General features: G+C 44.6%; 2 protein-coding genes across 5 annotated transcripts in view; one reads left to right on the forward strand and one right to left on the reverse strand.

The window, feature by feature from the left end:
* The window catches only part of DPY30 (dpy-30 histone methyltransferase complex regulatory subunit), a 48,873-nt gene extending 47,042 nt beyond the window's left edge, over positions 1-1,831 (reverse strand). Inside the window, exon 1 of the mRNA XM_030920823.1 lies at positions 1,701-1,831. The gene's annotated coding sequence lies outside the window, so the exon portion shown is untranslated. The remainder of the gene's footprint in view (positions 1-1,700) is intronic.
* A 46-nt stretch (positions 1,832-1,877) lies between these two features.
* The window catches only part of SPAST (spastin), an 85,107-nt gene continuing 65,082 nt past the window's right edge, over positions 1,878-21,902 (forward strand). For 3 of the 4 annotated variants that reach the window (XM_030920812.1, XM_030920813.1, XM_030920814.1), the window contains exon 1: positions 1,878-2,572. In XM_030920812.1, coding sequence (XP_030776672.1) covers positions 2,158-2,572 — 415 coding nt within the window. In that variant the 5' untranslated portion in view covers positions 1,878-2,157. Of the gene's footprint in view, positions 2,573-17,567; positions 17,589-21,902 lie in introns of those variants that run through there. The other variant, XM_030920815.1, reaches the window with a different exon arrangement.

Raw genomic sequence — 21,902 nt, forward strand, 5'->3', positions numbered from 1 at the left:
AAGGAAGGAAGGGGGAAAGGAGAGAGGAGACAGAAAGAGAGAAACAGACTGATTAGTGTATTGGATAGGTTACATAACCAAGTGACCAGTCAGGAACCCAGCAGCTCTGGGGAGCTCAATGTGATGCATTGATAAACACGTTCTTAAGAGCACTCGATTCCTGCTACCTTCTCTTGGGTGGGTCTCCAGCCAAGATTCCAGGTCCCAGGAGAGTCTGACTGACCTAGTGTTTGTTTCCACTTTTGTGGCCTGGGTTCTGTGCTTGCAGCTCATTAGAATACAGGGAGCAGAGACAAGCAGGTAGTTTCCCAAAGGAAGGGATGCTGAGTAGATTTTTAATTTTTTTTTTTGAGACGAAGCCTCGCTCTATCGCCCAGGCTGGAGTGCAGTGGCCGGATCCAGCTCACTGCAAGCTCCGCCTCCCGGGTTCACGCCATTCTCCTGCCTCAGCCTCCCGAGTAGCTGGGACTACAGGCGCCCGCCACCTCGCCCGGCTAGCTTTTTGTATTTTTTTTTTTTTTAGTAGAGTCGGGGTTTCACCGTGTTAGCCAGGATGGTCTGGCTCTCCCGACCTCGTGATCCACCCATCTCGGCCTCCCAAAGTGCTGGAATTACAGGCTTGAGCCACCGCGCCCGGCCTAATTTTTTTTTGAGACGGAGTCTCGCTCTGTCGCCCAGGCTGGAGTGCAGTGGCCGGATCTCAGCTCACTGCAAGCTCCGCCTCCCAGGTTTACGCCATTCTCCTGCCTCAGCCTCCCGAGTAGCTGGGACTACAGGCACCCGCCACCTCGCCCGGCTAGTTTTTTGTATTTTTTTTTTTTTTTTTTGAGACGGAGTCTAGCTCTGTCGCCCAGGCTGGAGTGCAGTGGCGCGATCTCGGCTCACTGCAAGCTCCGCCTCCTGGGTTTACGCCATTCTCCTGCCTCAGCCTCCCGGGTAGCTGGGACTACAGGCGCCCGCCATCTCGCCCGGCTAGTTTTTTGTATTTTTTAGTAGAGACGGGGTTTCACGGTGTAGACCAGGATGGTCTCGATCTCCTGACCTCATGATCCGCCCGTCTCGGCCTCCCAAAGTGCTGGGATTACAGGCTTGAGCCATCGCGCCGGGCCTTTTTTTAAAAGTGTAGATTCTTCAGTAAACTATGCGATGGTTACTATGCAAAACCTAAGATTTCCCTTATTCAAATAAATTATCATTCATATTAGACGTCTAAATATGCACTAATTGAGTTAAACCCTTGGGTTCGTTGATCTCATCACACTGAGCTAACATTCTTGTTGCTGTTGTTTGCAGTGACCTGAAGTTTCTATCTTCACAATTGCTTTCCTCTCAAATAATTCCCAGATTTTAAATTTTTATTTATTTATTTTTTTTCTGGAGACGGAGTCTCGCTCTGTCGCCCAGGCCGGAGCGCAGTGGCGTGATCTCAGCTCACTTGCAGCCTCTGCCTCCCGAGTTCAAGCGATTCTCCGGCCTCAGCCTTCCAACTAGCTGGGACTACAGGCGCGCGCCCCCACACCCGGCTAATTTAATTCCCAGATTGATACCCATTGCTTCTGAGATGTATCCTTCGGAGAAGACTAAGGTCGCCTGGCAGAAAAAGATGAAAGAAACTAAGAAAACGATGACACTGAGAGAGTAGCCTCGCGAACCAGCAAAGCGACCCCAAGCCGCAATTCCCCGTTAGGTGGATCGATTACCAAGGCTTCCTGGCAGGAGCTCTCCAGGGCTGCCGACGTGAGCCGAACTGCGCATTGGGAACTGTAGTTGAACCGCGAAGGCCGAGAGGAGGGCGCCGCATAAGCGTACAGGAGACCCAGTCAACAAAGACGCGCCGTGCGCGCGCGCCCCGGAGAAAAACACGGGAAGACGTGCGCGTGCGCGGCCGCCGCTGGGAGCCACCAGGCGGCGGAGAGGACAGTGGCAGGAAGGGAGGGGCCCGAGCCACCGACTGCAGGAGGAGAAGGGGTTGTGCTCCTGGCCGAGGAAGGAGAAAGGGGCGGGGCCGGCGGGCAGCGCGCGGCGGTGCGGAGCTCCTGAGACCGGCGGTTATACGGGGGTCTGTGGCCCTCGCCGTCGCAGTGGCCGCCGCCGTCGCTTGGTTCCCATCGGTCTGCGGGAGGCGGGTTATGGCGGCGGCGGCAGTGAGAGCTGTGAATGAATTCTCCGGGTGGACGAGGGAAGAAGAAAGGCTCCGGCGGTGCCAGCAACCCGGTGCCTCCCAGGCCTCCGCCCCCTTGCCTGGCCCCCGCCCCTCCCGCCGCCGGGCCGGTCCCTCCGCCCGAGTCGCCGCATAAGCGGAACCTGTACTATTTCTCCTACCCGCTGTTTGTAGGCTTCGCGCTGCTGCGTTTGGTCGCCTTCCACCTGGGGCTCCTCTTCGTGTGGCTCTGCCAGCGCTTCTCCCGCGCCCTCATGGCAGCCAAGAGGAGCTCCGGGGCCGCGCCAGCACCGGCCTCGGCCTCGGCCCCGGCGCCGGTGCCGGGCGGCGAGGCCGAGCGCGTCCGAGTCTTCCACAAACAGGCCTTCGAGTACATCTCCATTGCCCTGCGCATCGATGAGGATGAGAAAGGTAACTAGGGGGCTGGGGGAGGGGGCGGCGACGCCGGGAAAAAGGCGGTGGGGTCGCCGGGGGAGGGCAACACCTGCGTCCCTTTCCAGCGGGAGGGGATAGTGTACCCCCGGAATTGATAGGCCCTGGGAGACTGCGTTCCCGTAGGTCAGAGCCTCTATCTTCTAGTATTCTCAAAACCTCTCCCCTTTCAGAGCACCCTGGCTGTCGACTTTGTTTCAGACACCGGCCTTCCCCCACACTTGTGCATGACCCAAGTCACTGTGAGACACCCAGACGTGCAGATGACAGTGACAGTTGTCCTAGAGTGACCACACCGATCCTTTCTAGCATTGTGAACAGTGTGCGGCTTCCTCTGAGCCAAGGTTTCCAAAAGGTTTTGATATTGAAGAAGCAGTGCCTTGTTACTGGCTTTTAATGAAAGCAGAGTACTGTAGTGTCAGAAAAAAAGAACAAATGGTGACAATTTTGAAAGAAATAACTGCGTATGACTGCAGTTGAATTTGCATCATTTTAATCAAGATAATAATTTTATCAGTACAACGATTGCTCAATACTTTTTCAATGAAGTTATATTTAGCATGAAAGTTTTCCCCCTGGTTGCTTTGATTTTAATTGAAGCAGTATTCCAAAGTAGCCTTTAATTTCCAAGTTGAAATGTTTGAAGAATGAATTGCATAAACTTAAGCATACCACTTTACAATAAAACCTGAAACAAATATGTATCTGAATGAAAGCAAGGATACTACATCTTTCGGGTTTCTTTTAAGCTAACTTTTTTTTTTTTTTGAGACGGAGTCTTTCCCTGTCGCCCAGGCTGTAGTGCAGTGATACAGTCTCGGCTCACTGCAACATCCAACTCCCTGGTTCAAGCGATTCTCCTGCCTCAGCCTCCCGAGTAGCTGGGACTACAGGCACACACCCACCACACCCGGCTAATTTTTGTATTTTTAGTAGAGTTGGGATTTCACCATGTTGGCCAGGATGGTCTCCATCTCCTGACCTCGTGATCTGCTCGTCTCAGCCTCCCAAAGTGCTGATATTACAGGCATGAGCCACCGCACTTGGCGTTAAGCTAACATTTTTTTTAGTATATGTGCCAGGCATTGTGCTATTAGCTTTGCATGTGTTATCGTTTCTCTTTTTTTAAAAAAATAGCAACCATCCCAGACCATGAAAAGTGTTTTTTAATCCTCACAATAACCCTGTGAAATGAAGGTATTATTGGTATCAGCATTTTAGAGACGAAGAAAATGAGGCTCAAAAGATAAAGCAGGTCATTCCAAACCTATGCTAATAGTTAATGAAATTTTTTTTATGGAAAATAAGTGAAATTAGGAGAAGTCTAACTTTTACAATTCTCCCCTTTTATCCTTACTTCCAGTATGCTGAGATCTTGCTTCTCCTTCTGTCAAAAAACCCACTTTTCTACCACATCTCAATTAGATACTCACTTGCATTGTCCATTAATGAAAACAGGAGCAATCTGCACTTCATTCATAGTGTCTCTCTCTACTACCAACTCCAAAAACTTCTAGAATTTCAATCTTGTTGAAACCTATTTCCTTTGTGGGGCCTGGGAGTGGGAAGTAGGATATAGGGAAAGAGGCAGGTATTCATTGTTTTGGACAGTAATGAAAGTGATGGTTAAGAGAGGTCAAGGAGGGAGTTAACATTTAAGAATATTATGTGTTTATGGAAGGAAATTTTTTGTTAACTGCTCCATTCTTTTTTTTTTTTTTTTTTTTTTTTTTTTGAGACAGAGTCTCGCTGTGTCACCCAGACTGGAGTGCAGTGGCGTGATCTCGGCTTACTGCAACCTCTGCCTACTAGATGCAAGCGATTCTCCTGCCTCAGTCTCCCGAGTAGCTGGAACCACAGGTGCACCCTACCACGGCTGGCTAATTTTTTGTATTTTTAGTGGAGACGATATTTCACCATGTTGGCCAGACTGGTCACGAACTCCTGACCTCACGTGATCCGCCTGCCTCAACCTCCCAAGTGCTTGGATTACAAGTGTCAGCCACTGCGCCTGCCCAGCAAACTCCATTCTTTATCACCTCTTAAGAACATCCAAGATCCCTTGGGGAGAATGAAAACAGTTGCAAAGTTTCAGAATAGAGGAGCATGTTTAAGAGTAGATCATATTTTGGGCTGGGCGCGGTGGCTCGCGCCTGTAATCCCAACACTTTGGGAGGCCAAGGCGGGTGGATCATGAGGTCAAGAGTTCGAGATCATCCTGACCAACATGGTGAAATCCCATCTCTACTAAAAATACAAAAATTAGCCGGGCGTGGTGACACATGCCTGTAGTCCCATCTACTCGGGAGGCTGAGGTGGGAGAATTGCTTGAAGCTGGAAGGCAGAGGTTGCAGTGAGCCGAGATCGTGCCACTACACTCCAGCCTGGGTGGCAGAGCAACACTCTGTCTTGAAAAAAAAAGAGTAGATTATTTTTTGCTGGGCACAGTGGCTCATGCCTGTAATTCCAGCACTTTGGGAGGCCGAAGTGGGTGGCTCACTTGAGTCCAGGAGTTAGAGACCAGATAGTGAAACCCTGTCTCTATGAAAAATACAAAAACTAGCCGGGCGCAGTGGCACAGGCATGTAGTCCCAGCTACTTGGGGGGCTGAGGTAAGAGGATCACTTGAGCCCAGGTTGTTCAGGGTGCAGTGAGCTGAGATTGTGCAACTGCACTCCGAACTGGGTTGACAGAGTGAGACTCTGTCTCAAAAAAAAAAAAAAGCTTGTTATTTTGTTTTTTTGTTTGTGTGTGTGTGTGTGTGTGTTTTTGTTTTGTTTTTTTTTTAATTGAGACGGAGTCTCACTCTTGCCCAGGCTGGAGTACAGTGGCGTGATCTCGGCTCACTGCAAGCTCTGCCTCCCGGGTTCATGCCATTCTCCTGCCTTGGCCTCCCGAGTCGCTGGGACTACAGGCGCCTGCCACCACGCCTGGCTAATTTTTTGTATTTTTTTTATAGAGACGGGGTTTCACCGTGTTAGCCAGGATGGTCTTGATCTCCCGACCTCGTGATCCACCCATCTCGGCCTCCCAAAGTGCTGGGATTACAGGCATGAGCCACCGCGCCCTGCCAATTTTTGTATTTTTAATGGAGACAGAGTTCCACCATGTTGGCCAGGCTGGTTTCGAACTCCTAACCTCAAGTGAACTGACCTCCTTGGCCTCCCAAAGTGCTGGGATTACAGGCGTGAGCTGCTGTGCCCGGCTACAAGGAAATTTTAGTTAACACTGTTGGTTGATGGGAGTTGGGAGGTAGGATAGAAGAAGAAATTAAGGAAAACCTAGGCATGAAAAATAAAAGACCCTGAGGCCTTAGATTTGAAGAAATAGCAGTTCCACGTGAGGAATAAGTGGAAGAAATAAAATTCAGACCTCAAGTTTCAGGGCCGGTGACTTAAATCTTTGAGTATCACATGTATGAATATATCTGTTATACTTATATTCTCCTGAACATTTTTATTTTTCAGTTGGCTATATTAAATATTTAAAAATATTTAATTTATTTTAGAGACAATGTCTCACTCTCTTACCCAAGCTGGAGTGGAATGTGATTATAGCTCACTGCAGCCTCAAGGCTCACTCCTAGGCTCAAGTGATTCTCCTTTTTTTTTCTTTTTTTTGCTAGAGGTAGGATCTTGTTATGTTGGCCAAGCTGGAATAATTTCAACAATATTTTCAGTGATCTGTGTAAAGCATATTTCATACTCTTTCTACTGATAATGTTTCTGTTCACAACTTTTTCTTTATATTTTGATTTCTAATGTGGACATCAGAATGGGCTGTTGACAGCTTTTTTGAGACAGTCTCGCTGCTTCACCCAGGCTGGAGTGCAGTGGCGCGATCTCAGCTCACTGCAACCTCCACCTCCCAGGTTCAAGCGATTCTCCTGCCTCAGCCTCCCCAGTAACTGGGATTACAGGCATGTGCCACCCCACACCCAGCCAATTTTTGTGTTTTTAGTAGAGACGGCATTTCACCTTGTTGGCCAGGCTGTTCTCGAACTCCTGACCTCAAGTGATCTGCCCGCCTCAGCCTCCCCAACTGCTAGAATTACAGGTGTGAGCCTCCGCGCCCAGCCTGACAGGTCTTTAGTTTGATTTTAGTTCAACAACTGATGATATAATATGCCAAATTAAATTAGTTCAGACTGAAGCAGTTTAGTTACAGATTCATTTTTCTTTAAAAATGAAGTAAAACTTTAGCCGGGTGTGGTGGTGGGTGTGCATAATCCCAGCTACTTTGGAGGGTGAGGCAGGAGAATCGCTTGAACCCAGGAGGTGGAGGTTGCAGTGAGCTGAGATCTCACCATTGCACTCCTGCCTGGGTGAGAAGAGTGAGACTCCATCAAAAATAAAAGGCTGGGCGTTGTGGCTCAAGCCAGATGCAGTGGCCCATGCCTGTAATCCCAGCACTTTGGGAGGCCAAGGTGGGCGGATCACTTGAGGTCAGGAATTTGCGACCAGCCTGGCCAACATATTAGTGAAACCCCATCTCTCCTAAAAATACAAAAATTATCTGGGCGTAGTGTGCACACCTGTAGTCCCAGGTACTTGGGATGCTGAGGCAGGACAATTGCTTGAACCCAGGAGGCGGAGGTTGCAGTGGGCCAAGATCATGCCACTGCACTGCAGCCTGGGCGACAGAGCAAGACTCAATCTCTCAAAAAAAAAAAAAAAAAAGAGTTTATAATTGTTATGGTTCTTTTCTATCTTAAATTTTTTCTTTAGGAGATTGAACATTTTTATACTTTAGTCTTAATCCAGTGGTTGAAAGAGAGTGCACATTTGAAGCCTGCCTCTTGGTTGTCCTTGACAACTCAAACCTTAGTTCCAAAAGAATTTAATTCTTCCTCTTTCTCACTGCTTCAAAATATATATGGTCAAATAGAAACGAGTTGAGTAGGCAGTCTCTTCAAAAGTTTCCTAACTCTGTAGTTAACTATTAAGGAGCTGGTAACATCATGCACTGCCATTCCCTTGGCAACATGACTTATCTTTTTTTTTTGATACAGAGTCTCTATCGCTTCTTGGCCTTTTGGCTAAGATCAAGTGAGACAGAGTCTTGCTGTGTCGCCCAGGCTGGAGTGCAGTGGTGTGATCTCGTCTTACTGCAAGCTCCTCCTCCTATGTTCACGCCATTCTCCTGCCTCAGCCTCCAGAGTAGCTGGGACTACAGGTGCCCGCCATCACGGCTGGCTAATTTTCTTTGTATTTTTTAGTGGAGACAGGGTTTCACCATGTTAGCCAGGACAGTCTTGATTTCCTGACCTCATGATCCACCTGCCTCGGTCTCCCAAAGTGTTGGGATTACAGGCGTAAGCAACTGTGCCCGGCCGACTTCTAATTTAACTGAAAGCCAATTTATTTGATTGATGAAATGGTGTATTTCAAATTGTAGTAGTGTTAATTAATTGAAACATTTGGTACCTTGAAACGATAAATGCCAAATTAAATCTCATTTTAATGAAATAGTGTATAAATGTAGTTTATATGGTGACTATGTTTATTCTGAATTCTTACGGCATACTCAAAATTTTTTTTTTTTTTTTTAAATGAAGTCTCGTTCTGTCACCCAGGCTGGAGTGCAGTGGTGCAATCTCGGCTCACTGTAACCTCCTCCACCCGGGTTCAAGTGATTCTCCTGCCTCAGTCTCCTGAATAGCTGGTACTACAGGCGTGCACCACCACATCTGGCTAATATTTTTGTATTTTTGGGAGAGACAGAGTTTCACCATTTTGGTCAGGCTGATCTCAAACTCCTGACCTGAAGTGATCCGCCTGCCTCAGCCTCACAAAGTGCTGGGATTATAGGTATGACCCACTGCACCCAGCCCATACTCAAATTTGACAGTAAATTTTCATAAAGGCCTTAATTTGTCTGAAACCAAACTATTTCAAGAGAGAGAAATAGCACAGCAAATTCTATTGACTTAATAGAAGGATATGTGAGGTCTATTTATTAAAGCAAATATTTATTGGATGCCAGCTCTGCATTTGAGATGATATTTGAGAAATATATACTTCCTCTCCAGTGAGATGTGTTAAAACATTTGTTATGTGATTAACAAATATGTGTACATATGTATATATTTATATACACATTTTGAGACAGGGCCTCACTCTTGTTGTTCAGGCTGGAGTGCAGTGACACGATCTTAGTTCACTGCAGCTTCAGCCTCCCAGGCTCAATCGATCCACCCACCTCAGCCTCCCTAGTAGCTGGGTGTAACAGATGCATACCACCATGCTTGGCTAATTTAAAAAATTTTTTTAGAGATGGGGATCTTGCCATGTTGACTAAGTTGGTAAATATTTTCTTTAATTGTCGAACTTCCTTGGAAGACTGAAAACCTGTGATAGCCATTTTATCTAAGGGGAAGCTGAAATTTAAAGAGTAGACTCACAGCAGAACCAAAAATAGAATTTAAGTGAATAGACTAAAAATATTGTGCTTTTTACTTTATACTACAGGTTTTTATGTTATAATGCTGGTAATGGGCTCCTTGGAATACTTGGAGGAAAAGAGAAGGTTGTAATAATGGTTCTTTGGATTAACTGGAACATGACCTAACATGTTCTGCATGTCTCCTGTGGATAGACAAGCCTGAGATCTCCTGGGTAATACAATGGTGGAGGTTCTCTAGGTGTGGTTCAATTTCTCAAGTATGTAGGACTAAACAGAAAAGGCCTAGTATGTTATATGAATGAGAGCTCAAGTTTCTCAGGATATTGTAGGGCTAAAGGATCAGGCACCAAAGACAGAAATTGTCTAAATAAAATATTTTTCTATTCATAGTTTTAAAGGGCTAAAGGGTCAGGCATTGAAGACAGAAGTTGTCTAAGTAAAATATTTTTCTATTCATAGTTTTAAGCTGTGTATATGCGCATGTGTGTATTTAAAATAATTTTGTCAATGAAGAGAGTCAAACTCTGTAAAATATTTGAAGAGATTTATTTTGAGCCAAATATGAGTGACCAGTGGCCTATGACACAGCACCAGTAGATACTAAGAACATCTGTCCAAGGTGGTCAGGCTAGCTTGATTTTATACCCTTTAGGGAGACGTAAGATGTCAGTTAAGCATGTAAGGTGTACATTGGTTCCATCTGGAAAGGCAGGAAAACTGGAATTTGGGGAGGCTTCCACGTCATAGGCAGATTCAAAGATTTTCTAATGGGCAGTTGGTCAAAAGAGCTTATCTAAAGTCCTGGAATCCATAGAAGGGAGTGTCTGGGTTAAAATAATGGGTTGTGGATACTGAGGTTCTTATTATACAGATGAAGCCTCCAGGTAGCAGGCTTCAGAGAGAATACATTGTAAATATTTCTTATGAGACTTTAAAAGGTTGCAGACTCTTAGTTAATTTTCTCCTGGTTCAGAGAAAAGACTTGGAAAGGGAAAGGATTCTCTACATAAATTTTCCCCACAAGAGACAGTTTTGCAGGACCATTTCAGAATATGTCAAAGAAATATGATTTAGGGTAAAATACTTCAGTTTCTTTCATGGCCTGCTATCTGACATGTGATGCTGTACTAGAGTTAGGCTGGGAATTTGGCGTCTTACTGCTCCAAAACATCTTAATATCTCTGTTTGAATGTTAATGCTGATCAGTTGTCCCTGAATTCAAAAGGGAAGAGGGTATAATGAGTCATGTCCAACCCCCACTTCTCATCATGTCCTGAACTAGTTTTTTAGGTTAACTTTGGAATGCCCTGGGCAAGGGAAGGGTCTGTCAGTCGGTTGGGGGTCTTAGAATTTTATTTTTGGCTTATAGGTTTGTAGAAAATTAATGAAAATTGTCATATTTCATAGTTCTGTATAATTCAATATTGTACTTTATTTAAAACTCACATATAAAATAGCTGTCCATATTTGTTTTCAGAAGATGAGGATGGAGGGTAGAAATCAGAAGTGTCAGATTTGGTAATTTTCTTATACTGCTGAAAACCTCTATACCTACCACTTTGAAAGGATTAATTTCAGACTTACTTTCTTTGGGCCTAATGATTCTACTTTAAAGTTTCCCTGATTAAGGAATAAGTCTGATAAATGGACATTCAGATTATATCATACTTTTCCAAAAGATAACATTGCTTTTGATTAAATATGCAATAAACATTTCAGATTTTTTCTCAAGAATATTTACTGGCATCTGCACTAAAGACACAAAAAAGCGCCGGGCGTGGTGGCTCACGCCTGTAATCCCAGCACTTTGGGAGGCCAAGACGGGCGGATCACAAGGTCAGGAGATCGAGACCATCCTGGTTAATGCAGTGAAACCCTGTCTCTACTAAAAATACAAAAAATTAGCCGGGCGTGGGGGTGCACGCCTGTAGTCCCAGCTACTCGGGAGGCTGAGGCAGGAGAATGGCATGAACCCGGGAGGCGGAGCTTGCAGTGAGCTGAGATCTCGCCGCTGCACTCCAGCCTGGGTGGCAGAGCGAGACTCCGTCTCAAAAAAAAAAAAAAAAAAAAAAAAAAGACACAAAAAAGCAGCCACTGTTAAGGACTTTATCCCTTGTTCTGTTTTTTGCTGGTTTGTTGTTGTTGTTGTTGTATTTTTCCTAATGTTGAATACAGTTAAATCCTATTAAACTGGATTTCCAATATTATTGTTAGTTGTCTTGATGACTATTAAGGATAGTTAGTAAATGGATATTGAATCATTTTATTTTTTTAGTAGTGGTGGGGTTTCGCTATGTTGGCCAGGTTGGTCTCAAACTCCTGGCCTCAAGTGATCTGCCTGCCTTGGCCTCTTAAAGTGTTAGGATAACAGGTGTGAGCCTCTGCACCAGGCTGGATATTGAATTATTGAAGAAGGATGTTCCCTAACCCTTCCTGCCTCTTTTCCGCTATCTTACTGTCTCTGTTCCACCCAGTAGTAGTCGGGTTTTTGACATCTGGCAAAGTATAGATTGTCTACTCTTCTATGTTAGTTTTCTTCACTCTTTTTTTTTTTTTTAAATTTTTTTTTAAGGAAAAGAGAGAAAGGGTCTTGCTGTACTGCCCAGGCTGGTCTTGAACTCCTGAGCCCAAGCGATCCTCCCACCTCAACCACCAAAGTGCTGGGATTGCAAGCATGAGCCACCATGCCTGGCCAGTTTTCTTCAGTCTTGACCTATAATAGTCCTGCCAAGCCAGTGAAGCTGTTAATATGCTGATGTAGCCTCTTTTTTCTCGTTTGTGAATTATTAACAATTGCTGATCTTAAGACATCATATACAATAAAATGTCTTTGAACACAGTCATATCTCAGCAGCTCATTCTAGTTAATGAGGAAAGAAAAATGTCAAAATCTGTGATTTTCTTAGAGGTTATTAAATGTCTTACAACCGTATAGATATTCTGTAGACATGCTGTACTTACTTACATAACTTTTCTGCTCTTCTGCAGAGGGAGAGAATTAACTTCATAAGTGGGCTTTGTCAATGCCCTCCAGTCAACGATCTCCAGGAACAAACCTGTCTATGGTTGAGCAAGTGGGGTTTATTACTCACTGTAGCCAGGGAGAACACACATATATAATAACCATGGTACATCATAGTAAAAGGGTGTTAGAAAGATCTTACAGGATTTGGGCTCATTTATTTGGTGATTTTAAGGAGGGTTTAAGGAAGCAGGGTTTTACTCTGAATTGGATGCTACCAGGAGCTGGGAATAATTCTGTGAATAAATATCATAAAACCTATCTAGAAGAAGACTAGAGTGAGGTCTAAAGCTGTAGTGGTTAAGAAGCAGGGGTCACTCATTAGCTGGAAGAGGGAAATGTTTGGTATTTCAGACAGTGTTCAGTGTTCATGTTTTGTCTGTGTTTAGACATAATTGTAGAGTGGTCTTGTTGCACCATGGTCACAGACTGACTTTATTTCGTGCTGATATTCTTTAAATGCCAGGTCAAATACCAAGGTTTAGCTTATAGTAGTAGGCCAGCTCCTGGATGTAATAAGCTGCTTTTCTCTTTCTCAGGTTTTTTTGGTTTTTTTGGAAATAGAGTCTGCCTCTGTCACTCAGGCTAGAGTGCAGTGGGGCAATCTCGGCTCACTGCAACCTCTGCCTCCCGGATTCAAGCAACTCTTTTGCCTCAGTCTCCCAACTAGCTGGAATTACAGGCGCACGTCACCACACTCGGCTAATTTTTGTATTTTTAGTAGAGACGGGGTTTCGCCATGTTGGACAGGCTGGTCTCGAACTCCGGACCTCAAGCAATCCACCCGCCTCAGCCTCCCATCTTGCTGGGATTACAGGCATGAGCCACTGCACCTGGCGTCTTTCTCAGCTTTGAGGGTCAAATTTTACCCTTTTTGAATTGTGGGGCTTCTTATCAAAATTGACATTTAAGTCCTGACCATGTAGGATCTTGGGCAAGTTACTTAACTATGTATGCTGAGATGTTTTTTAAATGCTTAGTGCTTACACATAATAGGTCCTCAGTAAATGAGAACACAGATCCTCGTGTGATCTGCCTGCCTCGGCCTCCCAAAGTGCTAGGATTATAGACTTGAGTTGCTGCACCTGGCCACAAAAATTTTTTGAGGAAGATAAATAAGGTGACATTCTTTTTTTTTTTTTTGAGACGGAGTCTTGCTCTGTCACCCAGGCTGGAGTGCAGTGGCCGGATCTCAGCCCACTGCAAGCTCTGCCTCCCGGGTTTACGCCATTCTCCTGCCTCAGCCTCCTGAGTAGCTGGGACTACAGGCGCCTGCCACCTCGCCCGGCTACTTTTTTTGTAATTTTTTTAGTAGAGACGGGGTTTCACCGTGTTAGCCAGGGTGGTCTCGATCTCCTGACCTCGTGATCCGCCCGTCTCGGCCTCCCGAAGTGCTGGGATTACAGGCTTGAGCCACCACACCCGGCCAAGGTGACATTCTTAAGGTTCAAAGAAAATGTCAAAAACTAGAATGATGTCTTTACATAGGGTTTAAAACTTTCCAAATTAACAGGGAAAATAATTCTTTTTTTTTTTTTTTTTTGAGACGGAGTCTTGCTCTGCCGCCCAGGCTGGAGTGCAGTGGCCGGCTCTCAGCTCACTGCAAGCTCCGCCTCCCGGGTTCACGCCATTCTCCTGTCTCAGCCTCCCGAGTAGCTGGGACTACAGACGCCCACCTCGTCGCCCGGCTAGTTTTTTGTATTTTTTAGTAGAGACGGGGTTTCACCGTATTAGCCAGGATGGTCTCGATCTCCTGACCTCGTGATCCGCCCGTCTCGGCCTCCCAAAGTGCTGGGATTACAGGCTTGAGCCACCGCGCCCGGCCAGGGAAAATAATTCTTTACCTTGGAAATAAATGTTTAAGTTTGATAGTGAAAGCAAATATGATCTTTTTACTAAATGTTTAATTAAATTTTTTTTCTTGTAGACACAGGATCCTACTGTATTACCCAGGCTGGTCTTGAATGCCTGTCTTCAAGCAATTCTCCCACCTCAGTCTTTCAAAGTGCTGGGACTACAGACATGAGCCATCGCACTGGGCCTTTTTAACCAAATTATAGTAGAAAGCACTCTTTCTATAATAGTGAACTATGAGAGAATTAATCAGGGGCTGTTAGTAATTCATCCCTGCATTAATCGGTGGTTATAATGCTTTGTGGTCCATGTAGTTTGCTGGTGATTAACACACCATGAAAGTCTACCATGAGATTTTTTTTTTTTCTTTGAGAACAGGGGCCATAATCAGTAGTCCTTAATGAAATGGACTATTCCCATTTCAATGTATGTTGCATAGGCTGGACTTGAACTCCTGGGCTTAGGTGATCTTGCCACTTCAGACTCTCAAACAGCTGGGACTATAGGTGTGTGCCACCATACCTGGCTTAATTGAGATTTTTTTTTTTTTTTGAGATGGAGTCTTGCTCTGTCGCCCAGGCTAGAGTGCAGTGGCACAATCTTGGCTCACTGCAACCTCCGCCTCCCAGGTTCAAGCGATTCTCCTGCCTCAGCCTCCCGAGTAGCTGGGATTACAGGCGCCTGCCACCGTGCCCTGCTAATTTTTGTATTTTTAGTAGAGACGGGGTTTCACCATCTTGGCCAGGCTGGTCTTAAACTCCTGACCTCATGATCCACCCACCTCAGTCTCCCAAAGTGCTGGGATTACCAGGCATGAGCCACTGCACCCAGCCTTAATTGAGATTTTTAGATATCTGTTACTCTGCTAATTTTGTCACTTGCAAGTTGCCATCAGAAAATTGTTGTAGGAAAATGGCTATATTTGTTCCTTGGAATGGTTTGTGTGAGAATACTTAAGGATTAAATAGGTAAGTAAAGCTAGTGGGCTTTATGTAACATAAATGAGCAAATATCAGGAATATACAACTGTGCACACAGTTCGGGAGAAGGATGATTTAAATTAATAAATTTACTAAGTATAATAAAGATACTAAAAATAGTGTTTCCATACTACTTTATTACTTAAAGTATCATCATATACCCTATTTTGTTTGATTTTTGCCACAACTCAGAATTAGGTAAAATAAATATTTTCTTTTCAGGTAAGGAGTCTGAAGCCCAGACAGATTAACTGACTTTTCCAAAGTCATATTGCTATTAAATGATGGAACAAGGACTTAAATCATTGCCTTCTAACTCACATACTTGCAAACACATATCCTCTCACTCTACCCCAAGCTACCCATGTTTTGACCCTTCTTGTGGCAATCTGGGTCTCACTAATATGTGAAAGAAAATATACAGTAGATAATTTGCAAGTTAATCTATTATGCTTATCTCTTCTCTCTATTTAAAGATGAGTATCAGCATTTCTGTTGTTTCTACAGTAACACATACTAAAAATAATGCAGTCCAGGTGCAGTGGGTCACACCTGTAGTCCCAGCACTTTCGGAAGTTGAGGCAGGAGGATCACTTGAGGCTGGGAGTTCGAGACTAGCCTGGGTATGCAAGACCCCATTTCTTTTTTCACTGCAACCTTCACCTCCCAGGTTCAAGCGATTCTCGTGCCTCAGCCTCCTGAGTAGCTTGGGATTACAGGCATGTGCCACCATGCCTGGCTGATTTTTGTATTTTTCGGTAGAGATGGGATTTCACCAAGGTGGCCAGGCTGGTCTCGAATGCCTAGTCTCAAGTGATATACCCGTCTCAGCCTCCCAAAGTGTTAGAATTACAGGTGTGGACCACCGTGCCTGGCCCCATTTCTGCAAACAATTAAAAAATATTAGCCCAGTGTAGTGGTGCATGTCTCTAGTCCCAGCTACTCAGAACGCTGAAGTGAAAGGATTGCTTGAGCCCAGAATTTCAAGGCTTCAGTGAGCTCTGATGATGGCACTACACTCCAGGTTGGGTGACAGTGAGACCTTGTCTCTAAAAAATAAAGTAAAATAGTGCACAAGTATGGAAGGTGAAAATCTTCCTTAACCTTGCAGTAAGGGAAATGGTTACTAATAAGTTTCTTAACTTTTTGTACTTATATAAACATAAATATTCATCAGAGAAAAAAATGTGCAAAACAATTAGCAATCTTTTTCACTTACCGTATTTTGGAATTTTTTTCATTTCAATATATTTGATCTTCCTTGTGTTTTTTCGGTTTTTTTGTTTTTGTCACCCAGGTTGGAGTGAAATGTTAAGAACATGGCTCATTGCAGCCTCAATCTCCTGCTCCCATTCAGCCCCTCAAGTAGCTGGGACTACAGGTGCATGTCACCACACCCAGCTAGTTTTTATTTTTATTTTGGTATAGATGGGGTTTCACCATGTTGCCCAGGCTGATCTTGAACTCCTGGGCTCAAGTGGCCAGCCCACCTCAGCCTCCTGAAGTGTTGAGATTACAGCTGTGGACCACTATGCTCCACCTCTCTACAATCTGCAAAACTTCATAAGTGGCTAATAGAGTAATATAGTAAAGCAAAGGGGGATATCACTGATTAGAACTGTTTTTTAGGCTGGGTGCAGTAGCTCATGCCTGTAATCCCAACATTTTGGGAGGCTGAAGTAGGAGTATCACTTGAGCCCGGGAGTTCAAGACCAGCCTGGGCAGTATAGTGAGACCCTGTCTTTAAAAAAGGAATTAGCCAGGTGTGGTGGTGCTCACCTGTGGTCCCAGCTATTCAAGAGGCTGAGGTGGGAGAATCACTTAAGCCTGGGAGGCAGAGGTTGCAGTGAGATCATACCACTGCTCTCTAGCATGGGTGACAGAGTGAGACCCATTCTTAAAAAAAAAAGTGTTTTTTTTCGTATTTTTCCAACTCACGTACACCCACCACCCCACCCCCACCTTTTTTTTCTGACGTTGGGTCTTGCTCTGTCACCCAGGCTAGAGTGCAGTAGCACAATCTCGACTCGCTGCAGCCTCCTCTTCCTGGACTCAAGCAGTCCTCTCACCCCAGCCTCCCAAGTAGCTGGGACCACAGGCATGCACCACCATGCCCGGCTAATTTTTAAATTTTTTGTAGAGATGGGGTTTTGCCATGTGGTTCACCATCTCTAATTCCTGGGTGCGGTCAGTCCACTCAACTTGGCATGAGCCACTGTGTGCAGCCCACGTTTTTAATTAATGGGTGTTTGGATTGTTTCCATCTATTGTGAATAATGTGGCTATGAACATTGGTGTAAATATCTGGTTAAGTCCTGGTTTTCAATACTTTTGAATATATACCTAGGAGTAGAATTACTGGATTGTATGGTAACTTTGTTTTTACATTTTTGAAGAACTGCCAAACTGTTTTCCATAGGGGCTGCACCATTTCGTGTTCCCACCAGCAGTGTACAATGGTTCCAATTTCTCCACATTTGTTATTTTTCATTTTTTAAAATAATAGTCATCCTAAAGAGTATGAAGTGGTATCTCGTTGTGATTTTGATTTGCATTTTTCTAATGACTTATGATGTTGAGCATTTTGTCATATACTTATGTACCATTTGTGTATCTTCTTTGGAAAAATGTCTATTAATGTTCTTTTCCCATTTTTTAATTGGGTTGTTTTTATGTTTATCAATTTTGTAAACATTTTAAGCTCTGCATCATAACTGCTCAACCCTGTCATATGGTGAGTTTGACCCAGTAAAACTTTATGTACAAAAATACGCAGCTTACTAGATTTAATCTTGGTCCATAATTTGCTAAGGCATGCCTTAGATAATGTAGTTTACACTGTTGGCTAATAATTTAAACTACAAGTGGTTGTTTCTGCCACCCAAATTCTTCCTTGATTTGATGTAGTCTCGGTTGAATTTGAGTATTATTTGGGGTCATAGAGTTAAAAGAGAAATGTGTATGAGAAACTAGGAACTGTTGGGAGCTAATGTTAAAGGATTTTGGAGGCCTTTTTTGCACTGGAGACCACAGGAAGATTTGATTTTCTGCTATAAATGTATCTAAAGGGTAATCAGTGTAAGTTACGGGCTGTAGTTTGCCAACCCCTACATTAAGGGATTGAAATAATTTGAATATGTGTTTCGAGTTCTTTACGGTCTGGCTCAGTTCTTTTTTTTAATTAATTAATTAATTAAAAATTTTTTTAGATGGAGTCTCACTGTGTTGCCCAAGCTGCAGTGCAGTGGCACGATCCCAGCTCATTGCAACCTCCGCCTCCTGGGTTCAAGCGATTCTCCTGCCTCAGCCTCCAGAGTAGCTAGGACTACAGGCACATGCCACCACACCTGGCTAATTTTTTTTTGTGTTTTTAGTAGAGATGGGGTTTCACGGTGTTAGCCAGGATGGTCTCGATCTTCTGACCTTGTGATCCGCCTGCCTCGACCTCCCAAAGTGCTGGGATTACAGGCGTGAGCCACTGCACCCGGCCGTGGCTCAGTTCTTAATTTATTCAGGGTCCCAGCCAAAATTTTTTTGCCACAGCTTCTCCTCTGGGCATGCTCTGAAATTCACGTTTTTTTCTGTTTTGTTCCACGAGTCCGCTAAAAGCTCTGCTTAGTTTCTCTACCATTTTCAGAGTTCGCAATCACTTCAAGTAGATGAGGTCAGGAGATTGAGACCATCCTGGCTAACATGGTGAAACCCCGTCTCTACAAAAAATACAAAAATTAGCTGGGCGTGGTGGCGTGTGCCTGTAGTCCCAGCTACTCAGGAGGCTGAGGCAGGAGAATCACTTGAACTGGGAGTCAGAGGTTGCAGTGAGCCGAGATCATACCATTGCACTCTGGCCTGGGTGACAGAGTGAGACTCTGTCTAAAATAAAATAAATAAATAAAAAAGAAAAAGAAAAGTGCTCCAAATGCTGGGCTCATCTCTGCTGGCTTCTCTCCTTTTTTTATTTTGATAATTTAAAAAATAATAATACTTCTCTCTCTCTCTCTCTCTCTCTCTCTCTCTCTCTCTCTCTCTCTCTCTCTCGAGCACCTGGCTCTAGCTCTCTTCTCATCTTACTGTGGTAATCAAAATTTTAGTTCTGATGTTATAATCCAAGCCCAAATGGATATTCTTATACATTAAATGTTGGAATGTCATGCTTTTTAAAAATCAGATCTGTGGGGCACGGCGGCTCATGCCTGTAATCCCTAGCACTTTGGGAGGCCGAGGCGGGTGGATCACCTGAGATCGGGAGTTCGAGACCAGCCTGATCAACATGGAGAAAGCTGTCTCTACTAAAAATACAAAATTAGCCAGGCATGGTGGCACATGCCTTTAATCCCAGCTACTTGGGAGGCTGAGGCAGGAGAATTGCTTGAACCCATGAGGCGGAGGTTGTGGTGAGCTGCGATCGCGCCATTGCCCTCCAGCCCGCCACCACGCCCAGCTAATTTTTGTATTTTTTTAGTAGAGATAGGGTTTCACCATGTTGGCCAGGCTGGTCTCGAACTCCTGACCTCGAGTGATCCACCCTCCTTGGCTTCCCAAAGTGCTGGGATTTCAGGTGTGAGCCACCATGCCCATCCTCCTGTTTTTAACTCTTATAAATAAAGGTACTGTAAATTCATGTACAGGTCTTGGAAGTTTGTGTTTTTCCTGGGTAAATACGTAGAAGAAGAGATTGTTGACTCATATGGTAAATATATGTTTAATATAATAAGAAACTACCAAACTCTTTTTCCAACTGGGTGCCATTTTGTTTCCTACCAGCAAACATATGAAAGGTCCATTACCCTTTATCTTGTAGTATTTTGGTATTTTTATGTTCTTTTCTTTTTTTTTTTGTCATTCAAAATTGGGTCCATTGTTGTATCTTCTGGTTTTAATTTGTGCTTCCCTAACAACTAATGATGTTGAGCATCTTTTTATACTCTTATTTGCCAATTATCTCTCAATTATTTGGCAAAACTTATATTTGACTCTACCTACTATATTTATATATATTTTTAAATTATTTATTTATTAATTTTTTTGAGATGAAGTCATGCTCTGTTGACCAGGCTGGATGCAGTGGCATGATCTTGGCTCACTGCAACCTCTGCCTCTCGGGTTCAAGCGATTCTTCTGCCTCAGCCTCCCAAGTAGCTGGGACTGTAGACTCATGCCCTCATGCCTGGCTGATTTTTGTATTTTTAGTAGAGGTGGAGCTTCACCATGTTTTCCAGGCTGGTCTTCATCTCCTGACCACAGGTGATCCGCCCACCTGGGCCTCCCAAAAGTGCTGGAATTACAGGCATGACCCACTGTGCCCAGCTGGAATAAGCAATCTTAAAAAGCAGTTTGTGGTTTTCTGGTGAATAGAGAAAATATGACAAGCTATGACTCATTAGTTTTATTTCCTTTCTTTTTTTTTGAGACGGAGTCTCGCTCTGTTGCCCAGGCTGAAGTGCAGTGGCGCAGTCTTGGCTCACTGTAAGCTCCACTTCCCGGGTTCACACCATTCTCCTGCCTCAGCCTCCTGAGTAGCTGGGACTACAGGCACCCGCCACCATGCCTGGCTAATTTGTTTTTTGTACTTTTAGTAGAGACGGGGTTTTACCTTGTTAGCCAGGATGGTCTCTATCTCCTGACCTCGTGATCCGCCTGCCTCAGCCTCCTAAAGTGCTGGGATTATAGGCGTGAGCCACTGCACCGGGCCTACTTTTATTTCTTAAGCATGTATCTTAAACTGGTCCATTAGGGGAAGCAACTATGCTTTAGGGGACAGGTAGAAGAATGTTACAGCATTGTTTGAAATATTGAAAAACTTGAAACAACCTCAATATCTTCATAATAGAAAAAATGGTTGAGGCTGGGTGTGGTGGCTCATGCCTGTAATCCCAGCACTTGGGGAGGCCGAGGCGAGTGGATCACCTGAGTTCGGGAGTTTGAGTCCAGCCTGGCCAACATGGCGAAACCCCATCTCTACTAAAAATACAAAAAATTAGGCAGGTGTGGTGGCGCACACCTGTAATCCCAGCTACTTGGGAGGCTGAGGCACAAGAATCACTTGAGCCTAGGAAATGGAGGTTGTAGTGAGCTGAGATCATGCCACTGTACTCCAGCCTGGGCAATAGAGTGAGACTATCTCCAAAGAAAAAAAAGAAGGCCAGGCGCGGTGGCTCAAGCCTGTAATCCCAGCACTTTGGGAGGCCGAGACGGGCGGATCACGAGGTCAGGAGATCGAGACCATCCTGGCTAACACGGTGAAACCCCGTCTCTACTAAAAAATACAAAAAACTAGCCGGGCGAGGTGGCGGGCGCCTGTAGTCCCAGCTACTCGGGAGGCTGAGGCAGGAGAATGGCGTGAACCCGGGAGGCGGAGCTTGCAGTGAGCTGAGATCTGGCCACTGCACTCCAGCCTGGGCGACAGAGTGAGACTCCGTCTCAAAAAAAAAAAGAAAAAAGAAAAAAAAAAGAAAAGAAAAAGTAGTTGAATAAATTATAAGTTATAGGATGATACAGGTTGGTGTACAGAAGTCAAAATGAATGAACCAGATCTCTATGTAGCAACATAGCTAGATCTCAAAAGAAACATAAATTTAAAAAATTACACTAATTTAGGTAGGGACAATAAAAAACATATACTAGAAAGATATGCACTGAAATCTTTTTTTTTTTTTGAAACGGAGTCTTGCTCTGTCGCCCAGGCTGGGGTGCAGTGGCCGGATCTCAGCTCACTGCAAGCTCCTCCTCCCGGGTTCACGCCATTCTCCTGCCTCAGCCTCCCGAGCAGCTGGGACTACAGGCGCCCACCACCTCGCCCGGCTAGTTTTTTGTATTTTTTAGTAGAGACGGGGTTTCACCGTGTTAGCCAGGATGGTCTCGATCTCCTGACCTCGTGATCCACCCGTCTCGGCCTCCCAAAGTGCTGGGATTACAGGCTTGAGCCACCGCGCCCGGCCTAAACAGGTATTTTCTTTATGGAAAACAGGAAGGAGAGCATCCAAGTAATTTTAGTTAATTATAGCAAACTCTTAATAATTTCTTTTTTCTTTTTTTTTTTGACAGGGTC

Source organism: Rhinopithecus roxellana, chromosome 17 (assembly GCF_007565055.1).
Source record: "Rhinopithecus roxellana isolate Shanxi Qingling chromosome 17, ASM756505v1, whole genome shotgun sequence".
Lineage (NCBI taxonomy): Eukaryota > Metazoa > Chordata > Mammalia > Primates > Cercopithecidae > Rhinopithecus > Rhinopithecus roxellana.